This window comes from Sorex araneus, chromosome 5 (assembly GCF_027595985.1).
Source record: "Sorex araneus isolate mSorAra2 chromosome 5, mSorAra2.pri, whole genome shotgun sequence".
Classification (NCBI taxonomy): Eukaryota; Metazoa; Chordata; class Mammalia; order Eulipotyphla; family Soricidae; genus Sorex; species Sorex araneus.
Genome location: NC_073306.1, coordinates 201064906 through 201092175, shown reverse-complemented (window position 1 = coordinate 201092175; position 27270 = coordinate 201064906). Strand labels below are relative to the sequence as shown.

Sequence of the window (27270 nt, the reverse complement as noted above, 5' to 3'; positions counted from 1 at the left end):
TAGAGGGAACTGACAGACATTCTGTGCTGTGCCCACGCTGCCCGCCGTGCTGTGGGCAGTCTGACATCTGGTCTCTGATGAGGAATCTCTTGTTTTCTGTCAGCGCTCATGAAACAGTACCAGGCCAGTTATTACCTTGCGAAAAGGGGTCAAGTCAAATCCCAGGTATCTAAATCCAAAGAGCTCACTTATTTTTTTTGCCACAGATCAAATGAAGAATAAACACACAGAGCCCCAGTCAGCTAGAGATGCTCTGTGGGCAAAACATGGACAGACCGTGAAATATTCTATGGATGCCACTTGTCCCTGGTCCTTCATGTTGCTTCGCCACAGGAGACACCGTGAGGACTTGACTTTAGGAATGCGTCTGCAATGATTCTCAGTTATTTGTGTAATATTTTCTATTTTCAGTGAATGAGGGCTTTTAATCGCTCTCTCATTCCTCCCCACAAATTTTATTTATTTATTTATTTATTTAGATTTTTAATTAATTTATTTTTTTGGCTTCTTGGGTCACACCTGGTGATGCACAGGAGTTACTCCTGGCTCTGCACTCAGGAATTAACTCCTGGTGGTGCTCAGGGGACCATATGGGATGCTGGGGATCGAACCCAGGTCGGCTGCATGCAAGGCAAACGCCCTACCCACTGTGCTATGGCTCCAGCCTCTCCCACAATATTTTTTAATAAGCACGTTCAAAGTCCTACTGTTTATCTTTTGTCGTTGGTTCCTGTGGTGTTGGTTGGGCGGTGTCAACGCTCTAAATGGGCCAGCAGGCAGTTGGATACCTTAAATTTTCAAAGACCCTAGGCAAACTAACATGTTTTGGGATATTTTCTCAAATTCAAAAACACTGAACCAAAACACTGAACCTCATAGGTCCACGTTTGTCATTCACAAGTTTTAGTCTTCCTAAAACAACAGTTCTCCTCAATTCCAACCTCCCCAAGTTACAGACACTGATTCAGGAGGCTCTCGCAGAGCTCAGGGGCACGGCACACGACAAAGAAGTAAGGATGGCCAAGCAGGGGCACTCCCTCCCACTCCTACACTTGATCTTAGCCAAGAGGCCGAGAAGCATCCCTCCCATTGCGGTGGTACCTGCTGAGAGCTGCAGGCCTCTGTTTACAGCCAAGTGGGGGGTGTCACCTGTCGGCAGATCTACAAAGATCTCCATTCTCCCCGTGTCCGTGTGGAGGCCATCAGTCAGGGAGAACTGGAACTCATCCACTGTCGTACCAGGCCCACCCGGCACGTAGCCCACCAGCCCCGACAGGACTTCCTGGTAGGTGAAGGAAGAGCCTTGGGTCAAAGCCCTCCCATTCTCCAGAGGCTCAGAGACAGTTGGCCTCAGGAACACATGACCTGAGGAAGGAAGTAAAGAAAAACAAATAGGTAATGGTACATAGCACCAAAAGCATCAGCTGATTTTGTCAACCAATATGAACTTGTATAGTTGGTGTCACACACATCAATGAACAGTCTCATATTTTACATATAGGTGCTTATGTAAGCATTTAGAAAAAGGTGAAATCTCACATTTCCTGGTTAAACATTCCTCAAGGAAAACCAGCTGGATGCAGCTATTGAGTGACTTAGCCATCACATCTCTCTCCAAGGAGTCAAATTAACTTCATTGCCTAACTTTTATTTCATTTCTCTTTCACAAAGTGAAAAATAATATACTCTTCCCTCATGCCTTTCTCCTGGGGCATCCAGCAGGGGCGGGGGGAAGGAATAGGTTTTAAATTCCCCAAGCTACCAAAGCATCAAACCCCCAAGACACTCTGGGTTGGGGCCAAGTTTTCTCTTTCCAAGGATCATGTAGACTCCCAGCCAGGTGGAGAGTCTCATGGAAGAGTGCAGGTGAATGGAGGCCAGCCCAGCTGCTCTGACTCACAGTCTCTCTGTCAACACTCCAGCCACAGCAACAATTTCGCCTCGAAAAGACCAAAGAGTGTTCTGATGGACTAAGGCACCACTTGGGAGATGCAATTCCAAAGCTTGAGTACCAAGGGGATTCTCATACTAGACATTTAGGAAAGAAGTAGAGAGAAGATTCCCCAAGACGGTTTTTTACCTCTCGTTTAATCAGGGAAAGTGCTTTCTTTGCAAAAGGAGCTAGCTTGAAACGACATCGAGCATGCATTAACCTGAGGTGAACACATTTTGCAATTAATAACCAGGCAGCCACACTAGTCCTTGCCTTAGATGGCCCAGGATGAGCAAGTAACGAGGTCTTTGAAGAGGATACGCAGGCTCTGGAACCTGTTTTGCTCACAGTGATGGAGGAAAGCAACTAAATAAATAACCAAACCCCCAACAGCCTAATTGGATTTCAGAGACACCAATTACCTAGGAATCAGGTTTTCAGAACAACCAGTGCCTACTGGGACTCCAAAGAATCTTAGCGAGCTGTGAATCTGATTATACTTTGATGCAAAGAAACAATTCCATACAGGTAAGACTGAGGAATAATCAACAGAGATCTATGCATTTGCGCTAATAAGCCACTGAGCACCTCAAGTAGAAACCTTCCATAATTGTCGTGTCCTACCGTGGTGAGGGGTATTGGTCAACACAAAAATCAGCTCATTATCAGGAGTGTCCAGGTCTCGCAGGCCCAGGGAAGAATTGCTTATCACCTCTCCTGAGCTCAGCTGTACTCGGAGGGGCCGCAAGGTCATCCTGGGAGGCTCATCATTCTTTCTCTGATTAAAACAAAAAAGAGGCCGTCTCACACAGATAATGGTTGGAGAAGAGAGAAAATGAACATTATTCAGAAAAAATGTCATATGGTTGCACCAGAGTTCAATATCCAAATAGCGTTTCATGTGACATCTCATTCATTTCCAGTCAAAATGTTTAGTTTGAAAAAGAGGATCAGTCACACAAACAAAATGTCGCTTTAGAAAGAAGCTGTTGGACCACTCAACAGAAATCTTGTTAGATATCTTCCTTAGACACAATGATCAATTTTTCCCCAGCCTGAAATATATGCATGTGTTTAGACAAGCACCAAATATTCTTGGGATAGTAAAGGCATATGATCTGAAATCAGCCTTAGAATGCCCTACACATGCCAGATTTCCCGGGGAAAGAGAGTTTAGGTAAAAGTGGGTTGCTAAACCTGTTTCTGGATGCTGTCTACGCCCTCCCATCAACAATGCTACTGAAAGGCTGAGGGTAGCTTGTGCTTCCTCAAAGCAAAGCAAAGGGTAGTCTACTGTGAGTGTTATCTTTTGGGGGCTGGGTGGCACACTCAGCAGTGCTCTGGGTCCACTCCCAGTGGTGCTCAGAGAATACTAGAGGTCCAGAGATCAAACCCAAAGCCTGCACTCTGGCCCTCCAAGCTAACTCCCTGACTGACTCCTGAGACCTCCCTTTCATCTCTCCCTGGGTCTGGGGTGGTAGAACGAACCTACACAGTCACTCAAATGAGAAAAACATAGTACCTGGCAAATTGCAATTTGATAAATAAATTTAATGTAATACACTTAATAAATAAATGTACTAAAATAAAAGAAAAAGACTACACATAAAACCACATGCAATCATTTCCAGGCTATGTAGGCATGGCTGGTTTCTTATCTAAATGTGAGACAGGCTGGGTTTCTCTGTCTGACTCCTGCAAACTTCCCACACAGAACGAGTAAAAATGGAATCTAGATTTCCAAGTTGAACCAGTCCCAAATGCCAGCCTTAATTCTATGAATTTGCCAAAGGTCAGGGTTATATTTTTAAATTGGCCTCTAAAATTGAAGGTCAAATCTAATCTTCTTTGCTTTTGCGTTCTTCTGTGAAGCTATCTAATGGGGGGGAGATTGTGGTCAAAGTCTCAACTTTTCCAACATCCAAAGTCTTTACCTCGATGGTGATGTTGATGCTCTGGATTTCTGAATGACTGTTTCCATCACTTACATAAAAACTAAAAATGTCATGGGTGGGCTCAATGCTTTCATGAACACTCTGGAAGTAGTAAATGTAGTTTTCCAGGACGTCTTGAATAGGGAAGGAGGCATCGGAATGACCAGTCATTCCCGGGCCAAAACGATCACCTGCATCAACATCAAGACAGATGAGTGAATAAAGAGGATATGGGTCATATACACAGTGAAACATTAGTCACTAGAAATGATGGACTATTGTCTTCTGTCCCAACATTGATGGAATGGAAGGGTTCCTGCTTAGAAAAATAAGTCAGAAAGAGAAAGACAAATTAATGTCTGATCTCATTTATATGTGATATAAAAATAAAGAAGGAGAATACAAAATTTTCAATGAAAACAAACACTTATACTCCAGACCACAGAATAGAGATTACTAACTGGGGAGCGGCACGTTGAGCAGAAAAAAAAAATCCAAGGACTGTATGGATGGGAGAGATAAAGGCACTTTGTGGCAGTTATGGTGTGCTAACGTTGTAGTCCTCAAACATACAAATATTTACACTCTTGCAAAACATTGTTTCCCTCATTGAGAGAGAGAGCACTTTCAGTTTGATATATCAGTTCTGCTTATGAGGATGAGTCAGAAAGTATAGCAGAATTATCAACAGAAGATGGAAGTACATTTGAGGATCAAGGTAGAGGAGGAGAACTCACACGAGACCAGAAACTGGAAGAGCTAGGGTTGGATCCCTGCTCTTTGTGTCATATCCCCTGCAGGGGCTTGGCGGACCATAGAGAATGCCAGGGATTAAACTCAGGTCCAAGGCAAGCACCCTGCCCGAAGTACTATCTCCTGGCCCCATGCTGTGTCTGACTAACAGAGTCAAGGGTTGCTTTGCTAGAAATGTTGGATGACAAAAGTTCGGACACAGTCACAACAAAAGCTCAACTTTTGATTAAGTTTTGGTTACTTTCAAATCTCCTCTGCCTGGCCTATGCTGCCTTTCTCTTTATATAAGAAAAGTTTAAGGGTCAGACTAACAGTACAGCAGGTAGGACATTTGCCTTGCATGTGGCCAACCCGAGTTCAACCCCAGGAATCCCATAAGGTCCCCCTAGCACTGTCAGGAGTAATTCCTGAATGCAGAGCCAGGAGTAACGCATGAGCATTGCCAGGTGTGGCCCCCAAACAAAGAAAAAACAAAGGACCAAGAAAGTTTAGCTATATGACTTTCTATTTAGAAATCATTTCCATAAGCAAGTTTATTTTTCTTTTTGGATCACACCCGGCAATGCACAGGGGTTACTCCTGGCTCATACACTCAGGAATTACTCTTGGCGGTGCTCGGGGGACCATATGGGATGCTGGGAATCGAACCCGGGTCGGCTGCGTGCAAGGCAAACACCCTACCCGTTGTGCTATTGCTCCAGCCCCTCCATCAGCAAGTCTTTAACTCCCTCTCAGTTCTTTAAGGGAAACGTGAGAGAATTTAGTTCCAGGATGGTACACCTAGGACACTTTGATGCTCAGGTATCACACAGAGTTCAGGTGCCACAGAGATGGAAAATACTATAGAAAGGGCTGTCACCAGCTCACTCTGTCTCATACTAACCCTGAACGTTGCTAAAGGCCAAGGAGAAGAATAAGCAATGTCTAGATGATGAATGACTTGTCTCTTACTTGGCTCTAATCGGAGTCCCTTTAAATTCTTGCTTTTAAATTGTTACTAGTTTTCTTCTCAAAAGAGTTAAAAGAAATACCAGTGTGTTCAAAGATTCCCAGGACACATATCAATAAAGAAAAGCACAGACAAAGGATCTGGAAGAAAGCAAGGTTTTCTTGTCCTTTGCAAAGATAGAATTTGCTGCAAACTATGGTTTAAAAAGCCACCAATTTCCTGAACTGTAGATAGGGTTATGTTTTAGCTCACTTCCAGAGAAAAATGAGGAGGGAAAATAGTTTATTTATAATTTGTCTGAAATTAAAACTCAAGGCAAATTAATTTTCCTACATGAATTTCCTTAAACTTAATCCCAGAGATCTGACTAAGCACCAGAAACATAATCTAACCCGAATGACCTGTGACTCAATAATCCCCAACAAGTATATACACTTCGGGGCTTCCAAAAGGGACTGATATAAATTCTTCCCATCTTTATTTTAGTTTTGCTTAGGTCACAATAAATAGGAACACAACTATTTTATTCAGGCCTGAAATGGTCAAAAGAAATCAAATGATGCCCGACTATACTTCAAGAGAGCAGTGCCCTATTTCCTGTCTTAAGAGACAGGCTATTCAACAAATGAATTTGTCAATGACTCTTTCAATATTTAAAATAGCACCTCCTATGTTTTCACATAAAGCTTTGTATGAACATGCTTTTTGCCTTCTTCAACAGAATATACCACGTGCATGTTGAACAGTCCCCGATTCAAGCAAACTCTTGATGAGCATCTATTACTGCTAAGTGCTGGAGTCCTGTTGGTGCTACTAAATGCCACAGAATCCATACACTAAGATCTCAACTACCAATAACATTATTCTGCTTCTTCTTCTTGTTAGGAAAAAGTTAATCTACTTCTTTATTTTTTTCCCCCTTATTTCACTTGTCTTCACTTGTCTTCCCATTGATCTTCAATTTGCTCGAGCGGGTGCCAGTAACGTCTCCATTTGTCCCTGTCACGTGCTAGTGTAGCCCAATGATATCTGCTCGCTCCAGAAACAGGAAGAGCCTCACACCATTCATTCAAGGTTTTAAAGAAGAAGTCTGACCATCTCGTTGGTGGGCAGCCACATGGTATTTTGACATCCTGTGGAATCCAGTGGGTAACAGCTCTAGTCCATCGGTCATCTCTGTATCGCATTACATGTCCGGCCCATCTGATTTTTGATGCCTTGGCAAACGAGACAGCATCCCTGATTCTTGACCAACGGAGTTCGGAACTCTGGATTCCTTCTCTCACTTTAGTGAGACGTGATACTCCTAGCATAGCTCTTTCGATTCCTCTTTGGGATACCCTAATAGTGTTCTCATCCTGTTTTCGTAGGGCCCAGGTCTCTGAGGCACACATTAGCACAGGAAGAACAGTGGAATCGAAAAGATGTGCCCGGAAATGGAGGTCCTTCATCCTCTTAACCACTTCTTAGACACTCTTGAAGGCGTTCCACACAGCTCTCCCTATTTGCTTATTTTATTTTGATTCCAAAGGCTGAGGTGATCTGTCCCGCCACATTACCAACTTATCCCTTGATTTCATGTATCCCCAAGTTCTCCCCTTACCCCCAGTGACATTCAACCTTTCACACTCAGAGAATGTCATTGTCCAGCCATTGGTCCATGCATGCCAGAATGATGGTAGAATGTTCTGTTGTTACATATACACAGGTTTCAGTGGCATCTACCTATGGAATGCAGACGAAGGTTGTAACTCTGTTGGCATAACCATTAGACCTTGAATGAGGTGGGCTATAGCAAAACTGGTGGTGTTCAGGGATTTAGGGATCTTCAGATCCAGGTTGAAGAACAGAGGGTGGAAGGGAGAGATTAAGGAAATCCACTTCTTCTAATAGCTCTTTTTTTTTTTTTTACATTCTTCTGATAGTGGAATCTGAATCTAAATCTAGATGGCTTAAAACAGACTTGGCTTGGTACAGATGCTAAATAGTTTCTCCCTTGGAGCCAGGGTTGAGAACTTTAAGGATGAGTCACTCCTTTTTTCCTTTTGGGTCATACCTGGAGATGCTCAGTGGTCACTCCTGGCTCTGCACTCATGAATTACTCCTGGCAGTGCTCAGGGACCATGTGGGATGCCGGGAATCGAACCCAGGTCAGCTGCATGCAAAGCAAGTTCCCTACTTGCTGTACTATCGTTCTGGCCCCCAGAATGTGTGACTTGCTGACCCTCTTCACTTTACTCTTGGGCAATAAAATGTTGAGCAGCAACTGTGCTCCAAGTGTGGTCCTTAAACCAAAAAGGAATAGCAGAACCCAGTGGAAAATGTCAATGCAGGAGCCATAAAGACCCTCACCATGGGAACACGGGGTTGCTAACCAAGAAAGCTGTGTTTCATGAGCCTCCGGGTGAGTTGTATGCCTGTTAAAAACACCGTTTCCAAGAATCAACACTTGCCAGATACTTAAATTCTGGCCCAATGAAATATTCCTCTACATGCATTCCAGGTTAACAAAGAATGGAACTAGTAAGGGTTAATGAAAAATTGCCTGGAAAGAAGATGAGAAGCAAGCATCCTGTAATCACTTCATTTATTTTTCCTTTTTGGGTCACACCCAGCAATGCACAGGGGTTACTCCTAGCTCTGCACTGAGGAATTACTCCTGGTGATACTTGGGGAACTATCTGGGATGCTGGGAATGGAACCCGGGTCGGCCACGTGCAAGGCAAATGCCCTACCTGCTATGCTATTGCTCCAGCCCCATCATCCTTTGGTGACTTCTAACCTTTGCCCCTGCCTTTCTTCCTGCCCGCACTCAACTTGCCCTTCCTACCCCAATATGCCCATCCTCCAGCACCTCCCACTAACCTTGCAAGTTCCAACTCAAAGGTCACATCCTCACATTTTCCTGCTTTCTCGGGCAAAGCCATTGTGTCCAGTTACCTTCCTAGCACTGGCATTTCACATGGGGATTGCTTCTCCGTCTTCCTATGTGTTTCCCTCCCAACGCAGGAGCTGTGTCTTATCCACGTTCACTTCTATCGTGTTGCGTACACACATGTGTTGAGATACATGTAACCCCGAATTAAAAACATGTAAGCGCTTATGCAGAAAGGCAAGAAAAGGAGGCAGGACTCTGTAGAGGAAAGCAGGAGCACTGCTAAATGAGCTCCCGGTCCCGGGCACCACGCTGGCTACAGACACGTCAGTGAACGGTGTCTCTGTGGGAGCTGCGTGCCAATTAGAGCCCAGCGCGGGTGCCGGGAAGCTCACTGCAGAGGCAGATGCACAGCGACCTGCCAGGAGCTGTCTCAGCCGCCAGTCACTGCGGTCCTGAGGGGCTGTGGACGGCGCACACCTGCTCACCGCCCCTTCAACACAGAACCACCAAGGGCACGGGGTGCGGGCAGATGGCGGAGGGGGAGGAGTGCGGAGCGGAGGGGTCCAGACAGACAGGCCGCACCTTGATTCTTCCCTGGCTGAGAAGGAGCTGACACATACGCTCTGTCTGAGCTGCACTGAGGGGGCCTCGCAGGGCAAGGACGTCCCCGCTGCCCTGACAATCAATTCTGAGTGCAAGCCACACTCCCTTCCCGCCCCCTCGGCAGACACCCGAGTCCCCTTCCTTTAGTCTTCCATGGCATTGGCTTATCAGCATGCACAAATTTCTCATTTCTTAGTTTCTTATCTGTCACCCCGCCAGGACCTACGGGGGGGGTGGCGAGGGGGGAGTTTGTGTCTGTTTGGTTTACTGATATGAACACCAGTGATTGTTCATCGTCTGCTTACTCCCTATCTCGAATTTTGTTCAGTGAGTGGCAACGGCCTTCCCTTCCTCCGAAACGGTTCAGTTCTTCCTGTGTTTCCCAACTCTGGGTTTGTGTGAAGTGAGGAACCTCCCCCCCCACCCTCCCTGCGTTCAGGTCCTGAGCGTCCCCGCAGTGGGTACCTGTCCCCGTGTTCTCAATGCAGCCGAATTTGGGCGGAGCGCTGATTTTAATGAGGGCATCTCTCCGGAGGTTGTCGTGATCCTCAGTGGCAAAGAAATGGTGAAATGACAGCGGGGCTCTGCCACCCTCGTCAACCTGAGAAAGAAACAAACAGATCTGTAGTGCAAACTGTAATGCCCCAAAGGAGAGAGAGAGTATGGGGAAAGTGTCTGCCGTGGAGGCAGGGGGAGGGCTGAGATGGGGGAGGGGGGATACTGGGGACATTGGTGGTGGAAAAAATATGCACTGGTGGACGGATGGGTGTTTGATCAATGTATGACTGAAACTCAAACATGAAAGCTTTGTAACTGCATCTCATGGTGATTCAATAAAAAAAAAAAAGAAACAAATAGAGAGAGTCCTTGGGAGGTTGCACAGGATTCCTGGTGTCTCAACCCTTTGGGGAGGCAGAGCTTGCCCAGACGGGAAGAGCAATGCGCCGGCGGCAGCAGGCAGGCTCAGTCAGCACCGCTCACAGCTGCACGCACACTCAGTAGCTTCTGGCTCTCCCTTCGGAGCTGCGCTTTCTTCAATGCTGGATCTGGGCATAAAGTCGCTCTGGCCCCTTCTAATCACCCACGCGACTTTGGACAGCTGCAGCACAGGACGGCAGCTTGCTTCTTTCTGAACCGACGATCAGGAGCCCACACCCTCCTCAGGTCCTGCACAGACAATCCCACACAACACTCTTCCCACCCGGAGTAAAAGTAACATTTTCTCCCGGAGAGCAGAAATGTACAGGTGTGCGATCAGAGATCATCTCTAATAGCAAGAGCTAATTTTATTTTATTTTTTGTACCACGATTGCATTTTTTTTATTATTGAATCACCATGTGGAAAATTACAATGCTTTCAGGCTTAAGTCTCAGTTATACAATGCTAAAACAACCATCCCTTCACCAGTGGCCATATTCTACCACCAAAAACAAAACCAAAAAACAAAAACAAACCCCAGTAAACCTCCCATCCCTCCCACCCTCACCCCCTGACGCCTGGGTAACAGATAAATTTCACTTTACTTTCTCTCTACTTTGGTTACATTCAACATTTCAACAAAAAACTCACTATTATTGTTAGGAGTTCCCTGTTAGAGTCAGACCTGTGGTGAAGAGATAGTGGCTGCCGCACGGTTTTGGATTTCTGTATTTTAGCAACTAAGTCCAGGGAAATTTCTTCCAGAAATTGGATCATTGTAAGCTTGTACTCATCTGTGGTCCTCATAATATGGCGGTCACCACGCTCTTCACCCCCAGCAAGGAAAAAGGCGACAGAGAGAAAAACCTTTCCCCTCCTGGGCAGGCATGGGGCCTCGGCTTAGTTCTCAGTCTGGAGACATTCTGCAAGGAGCTGCTGGTACCTAAAGTAGTTTAGCTGGCCTCTGGAGTCATGCTCGTGCAGTTACGGTGAGGCTGCACATGAGCGGCCCCCAGGATCACATCTTGGCGGCAAGGGGGGCCGGTGCCGCCCACCTTCCGGAGAGCACCCTGGCGTCCCATTGCTGCTGCTTGTACCTCTCCACGATGGCATTTTTATTTCATTTTATGTTTTAAAATGAAAATTTAAAAAGAAATTTAAAAAAAAATTTAGTTGTGCTGGAGCAATAGCATAGCGGTTAGGGCGTTTGCCTTGCATGCAGCCGACCTGGGTTCAATTCATCCGTCTGTCTCAGAGAGCCCTGGCAAGCAACTGAGAGTATCCCGCCCACATGGCAGAGCCCGGCAAGCTCCCCGTGGCATATTGGATATGCCAAGATGAACCATGGGATGACAGTGTTAATTTTGGTTGGGCTGGAGCGATAGCACAGTGGGTAAGGCATTTGTCTTGCACACAGCTGACCCGGTTCAATTCCTCCATCCCTCTCAGAGAGTCCAGCAAGCTACCAGGAGTATCCTGCCCACACGGCAGAGCCTGGCAAGTTACCTGTGACGTATTCGATATGCCAAAAATAGCAACAAGTCTTACAGCAAAGGCATTACTGGTGCCCACTCGAGCAAATTGATGAACAATGGGATGACAGTGCTTTTATTTTTTAAGTCACCAGGAAAGATAAATCAGTGTCAGTAAAACCAGTGCTCCAGGCAACTCCTCCCGCTAGGAGTTCGTGTGTTAATTCTGTAGCCCGAGCTTGGAGTTTCTTGCTGGCTTGCTGGCTTAGGACCATGCAACTGCATTCTGAGTAGCCCAGTTGAAATGAAGGAATGTCTCCAAGTTACAGAGTGGAAGGTCATCCTCAATTTGGGAATACCCAAGGTGTAAATATGGAAATATCAAAACTGTTTAGAAGCAACTCAGGGTGAGATGGTATAGTAGGTAAAACGCTTGCCTCGCATGTGGCTGATGCAGTCTCGATCCCTGGCACCCCATAGGCTTCCCCGAGCCCACCAGGAGTGATCCCTTAGCTCAGAGCTAGGAATCAGCTCTGAACATCACTGGTTATGACCCCCAACAACAACAACAGCAACAACAACAAAAGCCTTCAGCATCTATGTGTGACTTTACAGTTGCTTGGCAAGATCAGCAAACCTCCTGAGACTGGTTTTATGGGGTCTATGTGAAGTAGGATGAGGAAAGTGAACAAACTTTCCAGAATACCACATGCAGGTTCTTAATTTGCGGGGTGGGGTGGGGTGGGGGAATAGGGCCACACCCAGAAGTGCTCATGAGATGCACTTGCCCCTGCACTTAGGGCACCATTTGTGGGCTGGAATTCAAACCAGGACCGTGGCTATAGCTGCATGCTTGGCCAAGTGCTTAACTAACTGTAGTGCCTGTAATCATATTTTAATGCCATGTAATTGATTATTAGAACAATCATCTATTGTGTGCCAAAAGTAGATAATGGACCAAACATGATGACTTCTCAGTGTCTGTGTTGCAAGCCATAACGCCCAAAAGGAGAGAGAGAGTATGGGGAATATTGTCTGCCATGGAAGCAGGGGGAGGGTGGGAAAAGGGGGGTATACCGGGGATATTGATGGTGGGGAAGGTGCACTCGTGGAGGGATGGGTGTTTGATCATTGTGTGATTGTAACCCAAACATGAAAGCTTGTAACTATCTCATGGTGATTCAATAATAAAAAAAAGAACAATCATCTATGTGACAGGAAGGGTTCTGTGTTAAAGATGACGGAATTGAGTCTAAGAAAGATTACATGATCCATCTACGGACGCCCAGCTAGGAAGTGTCGGAACCAGCACTAGATCTCAGGCTTTTATTTTCTGCCAACAATATACTATAAATTTACTTCAAAGAATATTTAATTTTGAATTTACTCCTAACCTATACATAACTAGCACGGTATACAAAATATATATGTATGTCCATCACATAAATCTTTGCTGAGTAATAAGGATATAATGGTTAGATATTCTATATACAACTATTTTCATACTTTCTGCAAAGTCATGATTGGAATTTGCCTACAAACTTTGGAGGAAGCACTTGGCAGCCCATTCAGTAGTAAACCTTTATTTACATTGTATAGATCCCAGCTCCCTGTGGCACTCAATGTTTATTGATCTGAGAATTGTTTACCGTGATAAGGTCAGCAAAGGCAATGACTGGAGGTGGAATCTTGACAGGAACGATCGTGATAGTAAACATCTGATTGTCCAGATGGTTATGGTCCATATCAGAGACAGAGAAGTGGAAGCTATCCGTAGTCATATGGCCTTCAGTCTCAAATACAGCCGAATACCTAAAGAAGCAGAAGAATCTAATGAACTACACTGACAAGTCAGGTAAGATGACAGCTCTATTCTTTAATATTGATCCCAAAGCAGTTCCTTCTTTGAAGGGAGTTAGATGCTTAGATTTTTAAAAATTAAAAAAAAAAAGGTGTCGCCGAAGTAGTACAGCAGGAAGGGCATTTGCCCTGCATGCTGCCAACCTGGGTTGGATCCTGGGCATCCCATATGGTCCCCCAAGCACTGCCAGGAGCAATTCCTGAGTGCAGAGTCAGGAGTAACCCCTAAGCATCACTGGGTATAGCCCCAAACCAAAAGCAAAACAAAGCTTAAAAAAATATCTTTCAAGTACTACAAAGTATTATGTACCGAATCTTCTTGCTGTTGATGTCTTCCATTGTGAAGTTGAAAACCTCCGACTGTTCTCCCATCTCCGGTCCTTCGGATTTTAAGAGAGTGCCATACCTGGGTAGAGAACTGACTCGAATCCGTATCTCTGAGTCTGGTGAAGAATCATCCTATTCAGGAAAATGAGGCAGACATTAGTGCTCATTTGCAGGAATAAACACTTCCAGGAGCAAAAGATCAAGGGGCACCTTTATCTGGCAGAAGTGGACGCGTTTCTTTCACTTTGTGATAAATTAACATCATTTCAAAGTAATGAAAACCCTGACGTTTATTCATCTTAAAATACTGCTTTGATAGTATCTTCTTTCAAGAGTAGCTCTTAGGAGAACAGCAGAAACATGCACTTTAGGTCTGGGGCATAAAACTCAGTGACACCCTAGCATTCCTCACAGGTTGTGGTTTTACAGCAAACATTTAGGGAAGAACAAGAGACAAAACTGTAAGTAATCTGTCTATAAAGACAGATGTTGGTTTCTGCCAGGGTTCCCCAGGACAGCTGGTTTTTTAGAAACAAGTAAAATTTAATCACAGCATCTAATAACATGATAAAGAAACAGAAGGATGGCTTTTAGTAATATTCAAGATGACAAAGGTTTCATTTAAGAGGAGAATTCTGGCTAGTTTATGAACTTCAATCTATTAGGAAGGAATTTCTGAGTACTTAAGACGTAAAAACCACTTCCCTTTCATTATGTGTTTATTGAGAAAATAAATTTAGCATTCTGTGTTTCAACATAACTGATAATCGAGTGTCTTAATGAACTATTTTCTCTTCCATCAAGATGATTTGTTTTAGTGGGAATAAGGAGGTAGCACCAGATGCTCGTGACCCTGGTTCAATGCCCAGGAGTCTCCTGGCACTGAGTTCTGCCTGAGCAGGGCCAAAACCGAGGGCCCTTGTGATGAACCAGCTTGTCTAGTTGGCACAGCGTCGCGTGGAAGGGCCCCAAGGCCCTCCAAGCATGGCTTGGCAGTATCCAAAAAAATATTTAATTATTCTTTTTAAAAGTGTGTGAAGTCCTGGATTCTATCTCTGGCACTGTTTAAAAAAAAAAAAGTAAAGTAAAGAAAAAAAAGTAATTTTGGAAATCTCTAGGAAACACTTGCTTGGGTAGTTTCCCTAGGCCTTCATAGTTGAGAGATGCTGGCTGTGAGTTGGCACTTTGCCCTCGCCCAACACAGCGGTGAGAGGAAATGTAGCCTCTCCAGTGCACCCTCAAATGCACATTTTCATGGCCATGTGGCACAGACAGCTGAAGTATGGCATCAGGAGGAGATGGCTGGCCCAGCAGTGGGGTGTAAGTGCTGCAAGGGATGAACCCCGAGGCTTCTCCCAAGGTACGAATATGCTCTGACGACTTGAGCTATGTCTCTGGTCCCCAGATGGAAATTACTTTTTATTTAGAATATTTTTTAATTTCAGGGACATACTGGGCTGGAGCGATAGCACAGCGGTTGGGCTTTCACCTTTCATGCGGCCGACCCGTGTTCGATTCCTCCGCCCCTCTCGGAGAGCCCGGCAAGCTACCGAGAGTATTGAGCCCGAGCGGCAGAGCCTGGCAAGCTACCCGTGTGTATTGGATATGCCAAAAACAGTAATAATAAGTCTCTTAATGAGAGACGTTACTGATGCCCGCTCGAACAAATAGATGAGCAATGGGATGACAGTGACAGTAACAGGGACATACTCCGCCCTGCTCAGGGACAACTCCCAGAGAATTCCTTGGGTGTTGTTTCAAGTGGGGATGGGCAGACCATGTGGTACCTGGGATTGAACCTGGGCCTCAGGTATGGTATGCAAAGCATGGATTCACTTCCTTCAATTATCTTAGCCCCTGTTTCCCAACACACCCCACCCGCGACTCCTTTAACTTTGATAGTTCAGACATTCAATGTAACATCATGAAATTGTCCTTACTTCTATTTTATTATCTATTTCTGCTTCTTTACTGGGGGCTTGGGTCAGATCAGGTGTTGCCAGGGATTTACTCCTCAATCTACGTTCAGGGACCTTCCTGGTGGTGGCGGGGAGGCTATTTATATGTCTGGGACTGAACTTGGGGCAGCAACATGCAAGACCAGGGCATTCCCCCTGTATGATCTCTCTGGTCCTATCTATGTTAATCTACCTTTTAACTCACGTGTCATTAACATACATGACTGAAAGATCTTCCGTGAATTTTCCCCATTGGCTGATTTATCAGTGGACTCCGAAAGAACGTCAAGGAGATAGCGTCACTGCTCTGTGAGGTGTGCAAGACCCTCTCCAGACCCCTACCCCATCCAATTTCCATTGTCATCTCCAATCATGGTGACCACAACACCAGACACCAGCAGGGGTCACTCATATCCACAGGAGCTATGAAACTTGGGGCACTTCCCTTACATTTGCAAATGTTTCCTATTTTCTCATACAACGTGAAGGCTTTCTCTTATACTGTGAATACCCTCCGAGAGAGCATGTTTTAAGTGGCTGCTGAGAAGGGCCAGGGAGCTAGTGCAGGGGTGAAGGCTCTTGCTTTGCATGCTGCCAACCCTGTTTCAATCCCTAAACATCGCCAGAGTATTGCTTAGGTGCAGCTCTGAAGTTCTCTGGGCACCTCAGGGTGGCCCTGTCATTCCCACCCCCAGGACCCACGCAGACCACCTCCTCTGGCCCTCACAGTGAAATGCCCACACCCTTGTATGAGAATTTCTGATAGCAGCCTCGGTGGGGCGTGGGGGTCCCGGGGTAGGTAAACACTCCAAAATGACCCTGAGAATTCTCTACTACTGTCTTCTGCAACGGTATTAATTAGATTAGATTGAATAGATTCTAAATTCTGTGTTGACAAATTTGACAAAGACAAGCTTTGTCCTTTTTATGTCATGCATATCATATGATTATGGTTGAAATCCCAAATAACTGGTTTTAAAGTGTTTGAAATCAAATGCCCAAGAATATGAGTCTGTTCTCAAGCTATTTTTGTACTGCTCGTCCTTCTTTCTTTTGTGCTAATTCAGTTTTCATTTTCCTGATAGACCCATTGTTCAGCCAGAATATTTAACTCTGCAAATTAGCATTTTCTTTCCTATGCGCTTCCTCCCTTCTGGACATATCACCCCTGAATCTTGCTACTCTTGTCCTTGAATTTTTTGTTTTATTATTTTACTATAAAATATCTTTTATGGTCTTTTTGTAAAAAAAAAGTACCCCCTAAATCAACCATAAAACAATCAGACACACACATACACATGCGTGCACACACGTAGACACATGCGCGCGCACGCGCGCGCACACACACACACACACACAGAGGCTGTTTAGGGAGTTAGACTCTACTTTTGTGCATTTTGGTTTTTTTTAGTCAATAGTAGATTCTTAAGATCCACCAACACTGTAGAGTTTTAGTTCATCAGTTTTGAGGACTTTCTAATTCCCCATAGAGTAAGTTACCCTACTACCTCTTGGTGAGTACTGAGCTTGTTTCAATCCCTTTGCTGTTACAAACAGTAATGAACACATACTGCAAGGATATTTCTGTGCCTGACCAAATTTCTTTTGGATCTGATTTAGGAGTGGTACGATTACGCCAGATGAATATTCACTCCCAAAGACAATGCCAAGTTCATTTCTAAGGTGGCGGTTCTAGTTCAACTAAGGACTTCTCGTAGATCACTGTCTCTCCAATATTTGATTTGTTCTTTTCTGACTTTGCCATTCTGGCAAGTGAATTGATATAAACTTATATACTTTTCCCAAATTACAGTGGCCTACATGCGGGGGCGGGGGGGGGGAAGGGTGTTGCGGGCTGAATGAGGGCTAGAGACTGAGCACAGTGGCCACTCAACACCTTTATTGCAAACCACAACACCTAATCAGAGAGAGAGAACAGAAGGGAATGCCCTGCCATAGTGGCAGGGTGGGGTGGGGGGAGATGGGATTGGGGAGGGTGGGAGGGATGCTGGGTTTACTGGTGGTGGAGAATGGGCACTGGTGAAGGGATGGGTTCCCGAACTTTGTATGAGGGAAGCATGAGCACAAAAGTGTATAAATCTGTAACTGTACCCTCACGGTGATTCACTAATTAAAAATAAATAAATTTATATAAAAAAATAAAAAAATAAAAAAGCCAAATTACAGTGGCCTAATAAAAGGTTAATTCACCTTTTTTTTTTTACTTCACAATGGTATCAAAGTGGTATCTATTGGATAGAAACATGACTTTGATTTGAATCTTGATTCTTTCCTGGGCTAGCTGTATGAGTATAATTCTGAGAGCATCTGGCCATTGGTCCACACCAGCTTTGCTGGCCTGGGGGGAAACTGGACTGTCTACAGCAGTGTTCCTTGACTCTTCCGATTGTCCTGTCCCCTGGTCCTGCCCTACGGATAGCCTCTAGCCCAGTGCTGTGGACCCCATCTACAGTGTTTTCACTAACATCCCGGGGGTCCACATAGCCCGTGACTGAGAAACATTGCTCTAGAGGCTGTTTTTCAATTTCAGCACAATTCATTCAATAAAATTACACACAATACACAACATTTTATTATGAAATAGGATTTGTGTTAGATTTCATCCAACTGAGGCTGATGTATGGGTTCTGAATATGTTTAAAGTAGGTTAGCTTAAACTATGGTTATTAGGTATTAATAAAACTATGGTTATTATCTACTAAATGGATTTCAGTTTCTAATGTTTTCGATGTACAATGGGTTTATATGGGTATAATTCCATCATGACTTGAAGGAGATCTGTATAGTTTTGATTTGCTTTCCCTTATTACTTTTTTATATTTATTGACCCTATGTAGGCTCCTCTTCTGAAATTCCTATTAATTATTGTCTCCTGCTCATTTTTCTACTAGGTTATATTTTTCCTTCTTGATCAGTGGAGTTCTTTATATTTTCTTTTTGGTTATATGTGTTGCAAATCTTTTTTCCAATTTGTAACTTGTCTACTTCCTGAATAGATGATGTCTCGGAAAACATAAATTTATTTTTAATATAGTTAAATTTATCAATCTTTTCTTTATAGATTGTGCTTTTTGTTTCTAGTTTAAGAAACTCTTCCTATCCCCATATCATTAAAATATCCACCTATATTTTACAAAGCAATTCTCAAACTTTAATAAAGATATTTCAGTACTTTGGAATCAGTATCTGTAATCAGTAATCAGTATCTAAATCAATGAATTAGTACAGGGTGAGATAGTGGCACGAGTCCTTTCCCCTCTGTACCAATCATCATTTCACATCGATCATATTGTAAATAGTACCCCTGGCTTCCACTGATCTGACTTCAGCACCGTTTGCTATCCCTGACCTAAGCGTGGTTCTGTATCTGGACTCTAGCAGATGTCTCTGCTATCTTGCTTTAAATAGTGCAAACCATGATATCAGATAAATGTGCACTCCTATCATTTGCTTTCAGAATTTGATCTCCTTTTATCTTTCTTTAAATATGGTCAACTTAGCTTATCATGTTCCCTAGGAAGTCCACTGGGCTTTTAACTGTCACTCCACTTGTGGAAAGATCACTTTGCAGGCGAATGGATATGTTTCTTGATACTAAATCTATTTATGAATATGGCACATGTTGTTATTTATTTGTTTGTGTTTTGAAACATTGGTGAATGAGTGGGTACATCACTTGACTGCCATACGACTCGCCTAGCACCGGTTCCCCACGTGGTCTCCTGAGCCCGCCAGGAGTGATCCCTGAATATAGAGCTCGGAGTAAGCCCTGGGCACCACTGAGTGTGGCCCCCAAACAACAAAGAAACAAACAATAAACATCTATCAATTAAGAGTTATCATACTCCCTATAGAAGTTCTGCCTGAATTAAATTTGTAGATTTAGTCCAGTGATATGATTTTTATAGTGCTCATTATAAATTGTGTCTTCTTTTTAGTTACATTTATTAGCCATGTTTTGGTCATGAAAAACAATGCTATTGCTACTTCTTTATCTTCCCCTTGATAAATTCTCCTTTTATTTCTAATACCTTGTCATGAATTCTTTTGGATTTTCATTAGACTCAGCATCAATTTTCCCCAGGAGTTACACATCTTTTGTTACATCTATTCCTGGATGTGAGCATAAAATATTATAAATAGCATCATATTTTTGAATTATTGTATTTTTTGCTGGTGCATAAAAATGTTATTAGTCTCCTTGAAACAATCTCATATCATCTCTCCCAAATAATAGACACAAAAACTAAGACCTATAGAATGTAAATAACTGGTCAAGGGTTACTACCTTAGTAAGGGTGAGACTGGATTATAAGCCATCCAATCTTATTACACAACCCAGATATCACTTCCTTCTCTGAACAGCAAATTGTATGGAGGGAAACACTGGAAAACAACACACAATCCTATTTTAGGGTCTTCATCTTTATTTGGAGGGGGGTCACACCCAGCTATGCTTAAGGATTATTCCAGACTCTGTGTTCAAGGATAATCCTTGGTGGGACTTAGAATACCAGGCATCATCAATTGAACCTGGGTCAGTTGCACGAAAGGCAAGCCCCTTACCCACAGTACTAGCTCTCCACACCTGCATTTTTCTTTATGAGTTCCCCCTCCCTCATCCCACCACCTCGAAACTCTGACAGTTTGCCACTCTAGTACCATGAATGATACTCTAATTAAAAACATCCCTTTTAGGAGGCACATAGTTCAGAAGATCAGACGCTTACCTTTCATGCTGCTGTTCCCTGTTTGACCCCTAGCACCTCATATGGCTCCCTGAGCTTGGCCAGGGTCACTGCTGAGTACAGACACAGTAGACCTTTAGCACTGCTGGGTCTGGCACAGCTGCCCCCCCCCGCCCCCTTCCTAAATAAAATCCTTTCATATTCTGCTCCACTTCCCATGATTTTCCCAACCTCTCTGGATGTTCACCGAAGACTCATTATCCACATATCTGGAAACTTTTCCAGTTGACACTAAGTACACAATTCTACAACCCTCAGAGAAAGTATTAAAACATTTAGCTAAGTCTTTAAAATATGCTATGCTTTCAACAAGCCAGAGAGAGTTCTTTTGGAGTCTTTCTGCTCAAGTGGGTAAATTCCCATTTACTCCATTTTTTGAAAATACGTGTTCAGTTGCCAATAGGCTTGCATTTTTGATATGCAGCAGCTTATAATATTCAGTTAATGGGCAGGCATTGCTCCAAGAGTGCTATTTTGGTCTGTCAACCATTTTTCAAGCCTTGGTGATCTATTGATTAAACCTGGATTCATACATTTTTATGAATTCAAGAGTTTCATAAGATTCAAAAGACCATAACCTATGATAAAAATCACCTGTCAATTAAAAAAAAAAAGCTGTTCTGAAACTAAACTAGCCCCATGAGAAGAATCAGGGTGCAATGCAGTTTCCCATAATTTAAGAAAAGACAATTTGAGGGGAAAATCCGTGCAAAAGCAATTGAAGCAATTGTTCCCAAGCCAATGCTTTATCTTACATGCTACTATTCAGAACTAGATTTTATAGCCAGTCTTCAGCCCAGAAAGGGATTACAAGGATTAAAACGAGACAGTGGTTGTTTATTTGTTTTTAAAGGCCAAGTTATTGGTTAGAAGTTTATAATTAGTCAACGAATGAAATCCTAAGCATGATGGCCATTCAAATAATCCTTATTTTAAACATATTTGTTAAAACTACATATCAATATGTTTGCATAGAGTTCTGGGCTATTTAAAACGCACATAATTGAAAACTGAAGTGAATTATTAGCCTCAGAGGCAGAAACAAAGAAGAACCGTAAACTGGATTACGTATCTAGTTAGGCCAAAGAAAAGTAAAGCAAACCTAGTGTCCCTGCCTCTACCTGGGCCTCACATGCCGCTTCTCTTGGAGCCTGGGAGGCGGGGGAGTCCCTTGTCTAGGAGATGCGGCAGGAAGGCAGAGCCAAGGCTGGTGCCAGGACTCTCTGGGGCGGGAGTTGAGCCGACAGTCAATAGCGTGCAGGCTTTCTCTTAGTGGAACAGGAAATGCTGTTATCCATTAGTCATAACCAGGGAAGTTTTTCTGAAACACCCATTCCTTAAAAATCCCAGTCAAAAGACTATGGATAGAACTAAAAACTGGAAATTTCTTAGACTGGAACTGTTTCCTGTTGACGATTTCTGATTTTTTTCCTACACACACACACACACACACACACACACACACACACACACACACACACACACACACACCTTACACTGAAACTGCTTCTGGTAGATGATTCCTCCACTCCCTGCACACACACACCTTACAATGGAACTGCTTCTGGTAGATGATTCCTCCACTCCCTACACACACACACACACACACACACACACACACACACACACACACACCCCTTACATGGGAACTGCTTCCTGTTGATAATTCCCGTATCCCTACACACACACACACACACACACACACACACACACACACACACACACCTTTACATGGGAGCTGTTTTCTGTTGATAATTCCCTCATCGCTGTCCCCCACCCCCCCACACCTTATACTGGAACTGCTTCCTGTTGATAATTCCCGCATTCCCTACACACACACACACACACACACACACACACACACACACCACACATATTGTGTTTTCATGCATGTTCCACTCATTCAAGTCTATGTCTGTTTGAGAGTTGGAAGTAATCTGAATAAACAGGGTGATTAATCCTAAATGCAAAAAGCCAGAGACATGGAGAAAAAGCTCCGGATATGGACATTTTGTACCTCAGGTATACAGTCAGGATAGCGTCCTCTAGACAACCTAGTTGTAGGGTGTGTGTTGGGCACAGGGTGTATGTGGGGGGCGGGGAGAGGGCAAGAAGGCAAGTGTAGGAACATACCACGTATGCCAGGTGTGACCGCGTGATGACGGCTGTACTTTTACTAGTGACAGTGATGCTGAGCGAGGCCCCCGCAGCCAGCCGAGGCCGGGGGTCCTGCGACGGCGTCACTTGCACCCTCACTTCCACGGTGCTGGTGGTCAGTGAGTCTGAGACCGAGATCTCCAGGCTGTCTTCCCGGGCCGAGGAGCCGTCGTGCAGATACTGCAGTGCATTCTTCTCAATATCCGCATGCGTGAACGCGTCCCCTTGCAAAGATAACGCACGCTTACTGCATCAGTTACTTCAAGGCGGTCGGCGGGGGTGGGGCGGGATGCGGTTTAGGTAGATACAACGCCTTGTTCTCAGTTTCAGAGCACATGTAGGATTATGAACCCTGACTGCTGAGCACTCATTAGCCCACCCACCCAATTCAGGCTTCTCTTCACACCTAGCCCATCCTCCAAAGGTTATCAAGATGAGAGGTTCACTGTTCTACAGGGTGACTAATTTCATTTAGTCAGGTGACTAAGTAAGAACTATATACTCTTTGGGTCACTATATACTTTTTGGGCTGGAGCGATAGTACAGTGGGGAAGGCATTTGCCTTACATGCAGCCGACCTGGGTTCGATCCCCAGCATCCCATATGGTCCCCCGAGCACTGCCAGGAGTAATCCTTGACTGCAGAGCCAGGAGTAACAGCTGAACATTGCCAGGGTGACCAAAAAAAAAAGTAAAAAAAAAACCACCATAATAATTTATGTATATATGTATATATACATATATATACAATTTGAATCCAACTGTATGAGTCTAGAGTGCCTAATTTATGATGGCATTGATAGGTATTGAATGAAAAAGTTCCAAGTCATAGAAGTGTGGAAAAATGATTTTAAAATAAAATTCAAAATAAAAACATAATTGCTGTACTTATTAAACTTTGAAATCTTCTATATATTTTATTAAACTTCTCAAAAGTTTTTCATTCAACTCTTTTTATGAGAATCACTTCTTAGTGCTGTGATTCCCCATGATTCCATGGAGTACAGCTGAAGAGTTGTTTCCATGGATATTATACTGAGCAGTTTCCTCACAGATTACTAGCTGTTACATAATTTTTTCAAATTTATTTATGCTTTGTATTCATCTATTAAATCTTTCTTTGTCAATACTGTGTTACTTGTGCCTAGTGATTTAGTATTTCAAAAAGTAAGAAAATGGCCATTTTATAATCATTGTATCACATATGTTAATTATAAAAAGTATATTAAATGTTGAGAAAATGAGCTATGACTATTTTGCACCTAAAGTAGCTCTCTTAGATGTTAGAAATCTATTTTAAGCAAGCTTATTTTAGAAAAATTTAAAAATTATTTCAAATACCTATGACTATTGATTAGTCTTATCAATTCCACTTACCTCACAGAACATTTCCTCCTCTCTAATGGGGTTATTTAAAAGCATACAGTGTGATGTTCCTACTGGGAATTATACAAAGGTTTTGAGAAAATGAAGATTGTGGGATCAATCATCCCAGGTGAGCACCTTGACAGGAATAATTTCACTTTGATATGTAAAGTTTGCTAAAACAATCTCTTTAATTGTGTCCTTAGTGCTTTTCTATACTTCCTAAACAATATATACTCTTTTTATAATTGGAGGGGTACAAAAATTATTATTTTGGAAAGCTTGTCACACATCTAAGTCTGGCATAGATAGCACTGTAACGAGTGTCCTGTTTTACGGATAAAGGTATACAAAGTTTACACTTATTAGAGTCGCAGTGCTAAAAGTATTGCAAAGGCTTATATACAAGAGAAGAAACACAAATGCATCTTCATAAGCACACCACAAAACAGGGTTAGCTGACTTCCTGTATGGTTCTGAATGCATTCATTTCAAGTTTCAGAAGCAACAATTGCACCTACAATGTAAGGGAAGCGCTTTGTAGATCTGGGGTGGGAAGGGTGATGAAGAAAAATAAATTCTGACTATATTAGCCAGTGGACTAAACACAAAAGGCATTTTCCATTTAAAGAATCTCCTTATCACTCATCAGTCAGAGGCATTTGCTTTCTTCTCCAAGACCCACAGAACCATAGGGCAGTTTCTACCAAGAGGACCATGACAAATAAGCAGCTACCTGCAGTCATGGGCCCTTGGAAGTCCTCTGTGTACTTAAGGAGCGCGCCATGCCGTGGAGGTTTCTGAAGCTCAAAGTAGAGTTCTTCAGGGTCTGTCTTGGTATCTCTTACTGTCAACTGAAGTCCTGCAGTAAAGAGAACAAAGTCTGGTGAGAGGGTCTGTACCATGAAAACTGTATTCTCTCTCCTAAGCCCAAAACCACAGGGTAGGCTGAGAGCAATTTGATAGAGACCATAAGACGCCGCATAAATCTAATCAACCACAAGAAAAATGGAGACAATTGGGGGCTGGAGTGATAGCACAGCGGGTAGGGCGTTTGCCTTGCACGCGGCCAAACTGAGTTCAATTCCCAGCATCCCACATGGTCCCCTGAGCACCGCCAGGGGCGATTCCTGAGTGCAAAGCCAGGAGTAACCCTTGTGCACTGCCAGGTGTGACCCAAAAAGCAAAAAAAAAAAAAAAAAAAAAAAATGGAGACAATATAGTTACCAAATTATAAGTAGGTTCTTTCAGATTAGCTTAGCGCATGTGGTAGCATCAGGGTTTGGGCTCAGAGCCCCACATGGCTAGGCAAGCCCTTGAAGCCACTGAGCATCCAGGTCCTCTAGACACCTATGTTTTACTTCTACACATATGAGACCATGAAAGCCCACACATAGGGGCTGGAGCAATAGCACAGCAGGGAGGGCATTTGCCTTGCACATGGCCAACCCAGGTTCGATTCCCAGCATCCCATATGGTCCCCTGAGCACCGCCAGGGGAAATTCCTGAGTGCCGAGCCAGGAGTGAACCCTGTACATCGCCAGGTGTGACCCAAAAAGAAAAAAAAAAGCCCACACATAGGTAATCCCTGACTACCTAGGATAGATTTTCCTTGAGAAGAGAATCTCAGAAATATTTTTGTTGTTTATTATTTCTTTCCTGCCTTTTCCTTTGATCCGCAGAAAAACTATTTTCAAAATTGCTGCTCAGGTCAGCACTGAAGTGAAGAGTGGGTAAAAGTTATATATGTATTATTTTTTATAAATTGAGTGATAATTTGAGACCGTGATCCATATGTGGAAGAAGGAGAGGGAGCTACAGGGTACATCTAACAGAAATCACATTATCCCGTTTTCTCTTAAAAGTGTTTTTGGTAAAAAACTAAATAAACTTCAGGAAAGCAGGCATACTGACAGAGTAATCGAATCACATACAAAATAGCTGTGTGCAAGTCTTATAACTGGAACTCTAACTATTTTCAACTTTTGAAGGTCACTGTAATCTGTCACTTCTCCAGTGTGACTCTTTGTAAACAGGGAACAGAAACAGAGCGGTCACTAAAACCCGCTCCCCTCTTTTCCTCTCTCCTCTCCTCTGTTATTTTATATTTTAGGGAGGGCCACAAATCAAACGCCTGGAGGCGGAAAAATAAATTCTGTTGCATTCCATCACTGAGCATTGGTCTCCAAAGAGATTCTTTCCTTTTCTTGGTGCTGCTCGTATTTGCATGGAGACGGGCAGGATGAAGGTTATCGATGAGATATGCACACAACTTCTGGAAAAGGCGCTTTCGACTTTCGGGTCACCATCAGAAGGCTGAAGGGGGCTGTTGCTAACATAGGGTCCCATTTCCCAAACCATGTTGCTTTTGGGTTCCCAGCTCTCACCGAGAGAAGCGCTGCCCCCCGGGGTGACCTCAAGCAGTGGAGCCGTGACCTGGAAAGTGGGCAGGCGCTCATCAGTGGGCAGTAAGTGGATGGTGAGGGCCATCTCTGGACTCGTGTGCTCTCCGTCCGAAACTAGAAAGAATAAACACACACACACATCAACTTGCAGTCTGGTCACCTTCAGACTCTTTCCATAAATATGTAGCCAGAAGATCTGTTTTAGATTACCTGAAGGCTTTGAAGAAATGCTTACAGATGGATAAAGCGAGCACGATATGTGAGCGATTCTAACAAAGCTTTTCCCACCAGATAACAGAAAGGCTACAGTTATTCTAAAAAAGCGAGTTTCATGACAAGGTGATATTGATAAATGTGAGCGGAGAGGAAAGTAATTCAAAATATGCCCTCTTAGATGGCCCTGCCATAGGCCTTTATTTGTGGAATGATTTTCCATTCTATTCATTCTTCTAATAGTCCGGGGAAATATGTTCTTTAAATAGTTTTAGAAGGACTAGACACACTTATGTTTCATTAGGAAATAAGCATTTTTGAAAGACCAGAAAATATCCAGAGAGATAGGTCTCATGACCTATGTGTAGCTCGTGATTATGCACTCTAAATACATGAGAGACACCTTTGTGAACAAAGCAGTGACCTTAACATTTTAGTTCCCTGGATACTTTGACATCCAAGGGAACACTGATCACCCGAGGGAAAGAAAGCAGAAGAACTGCCCGATGCTTGACTCTCGTTGGGCCTTTCTGTGCCCTTTCCTTCTAGAGGAATAGCTCACCCACCGCCACCTCTGTCTGTCCTGCTGCAGTGGCCAGGGACAGACTGTAGGGCTGATTACTTTAAATGTGTGAGGTGACTGCAGGGGGGGAGGGGGGGTTATTCCTTCCTTCCTTCCTTTATTTATTTATTTATTTATTTATTTACTTTTTGGGTCACACCTGGCGATGCACAGGGGTTACTCCTGGCTCTGTACTCAGGAATCACTCCTGGTG

General features: G+C 43.6%; 1 protein-coding gene across 1 annotated transcript in view; it reads right to left on the bottom strand.

Moving 5' to 3' along the window:
- FRAS1 (Fraser extracellular matrix complex subunit 1) overlaps positions 1-27270 on the bottom strand; it is a 523736-nt gene that overhangs the window by 103204 nt on the left and 393262 nt on the right. Inside the window, exons 36-44 of the mRNA XM_055139083.1 lie at positions 26264-26395; positions 24613-24738; positions 22489-22736; positions 13612-13760; positions 13091-13253; positions 9516-9651; positions 3868-4058; positions 2558-2711; positions 1102-1365 (exon numbers count right to left, since the gene is read on the bottom strand). Coding sequence (XP_054995058.1) covers positions 1102-1365; positions 2558-2711; positions 3868-4058; positions 9516-9651; positions 13091-13253; positions 13612-13760; positions 22489-22736; positions 24613-24738; positions 26264-26395 — 1563 coding nt within the window. The remainder of the gene's footprint in view (positions 1-1101; positions 1366-2557; positions 2712-3867; positions 4059-9515; positions 9652-13090; positions 13254-13611; positions 13761-22488; positions 22737-24612; positions 24739-26263; positions 26396-27270) is intronic.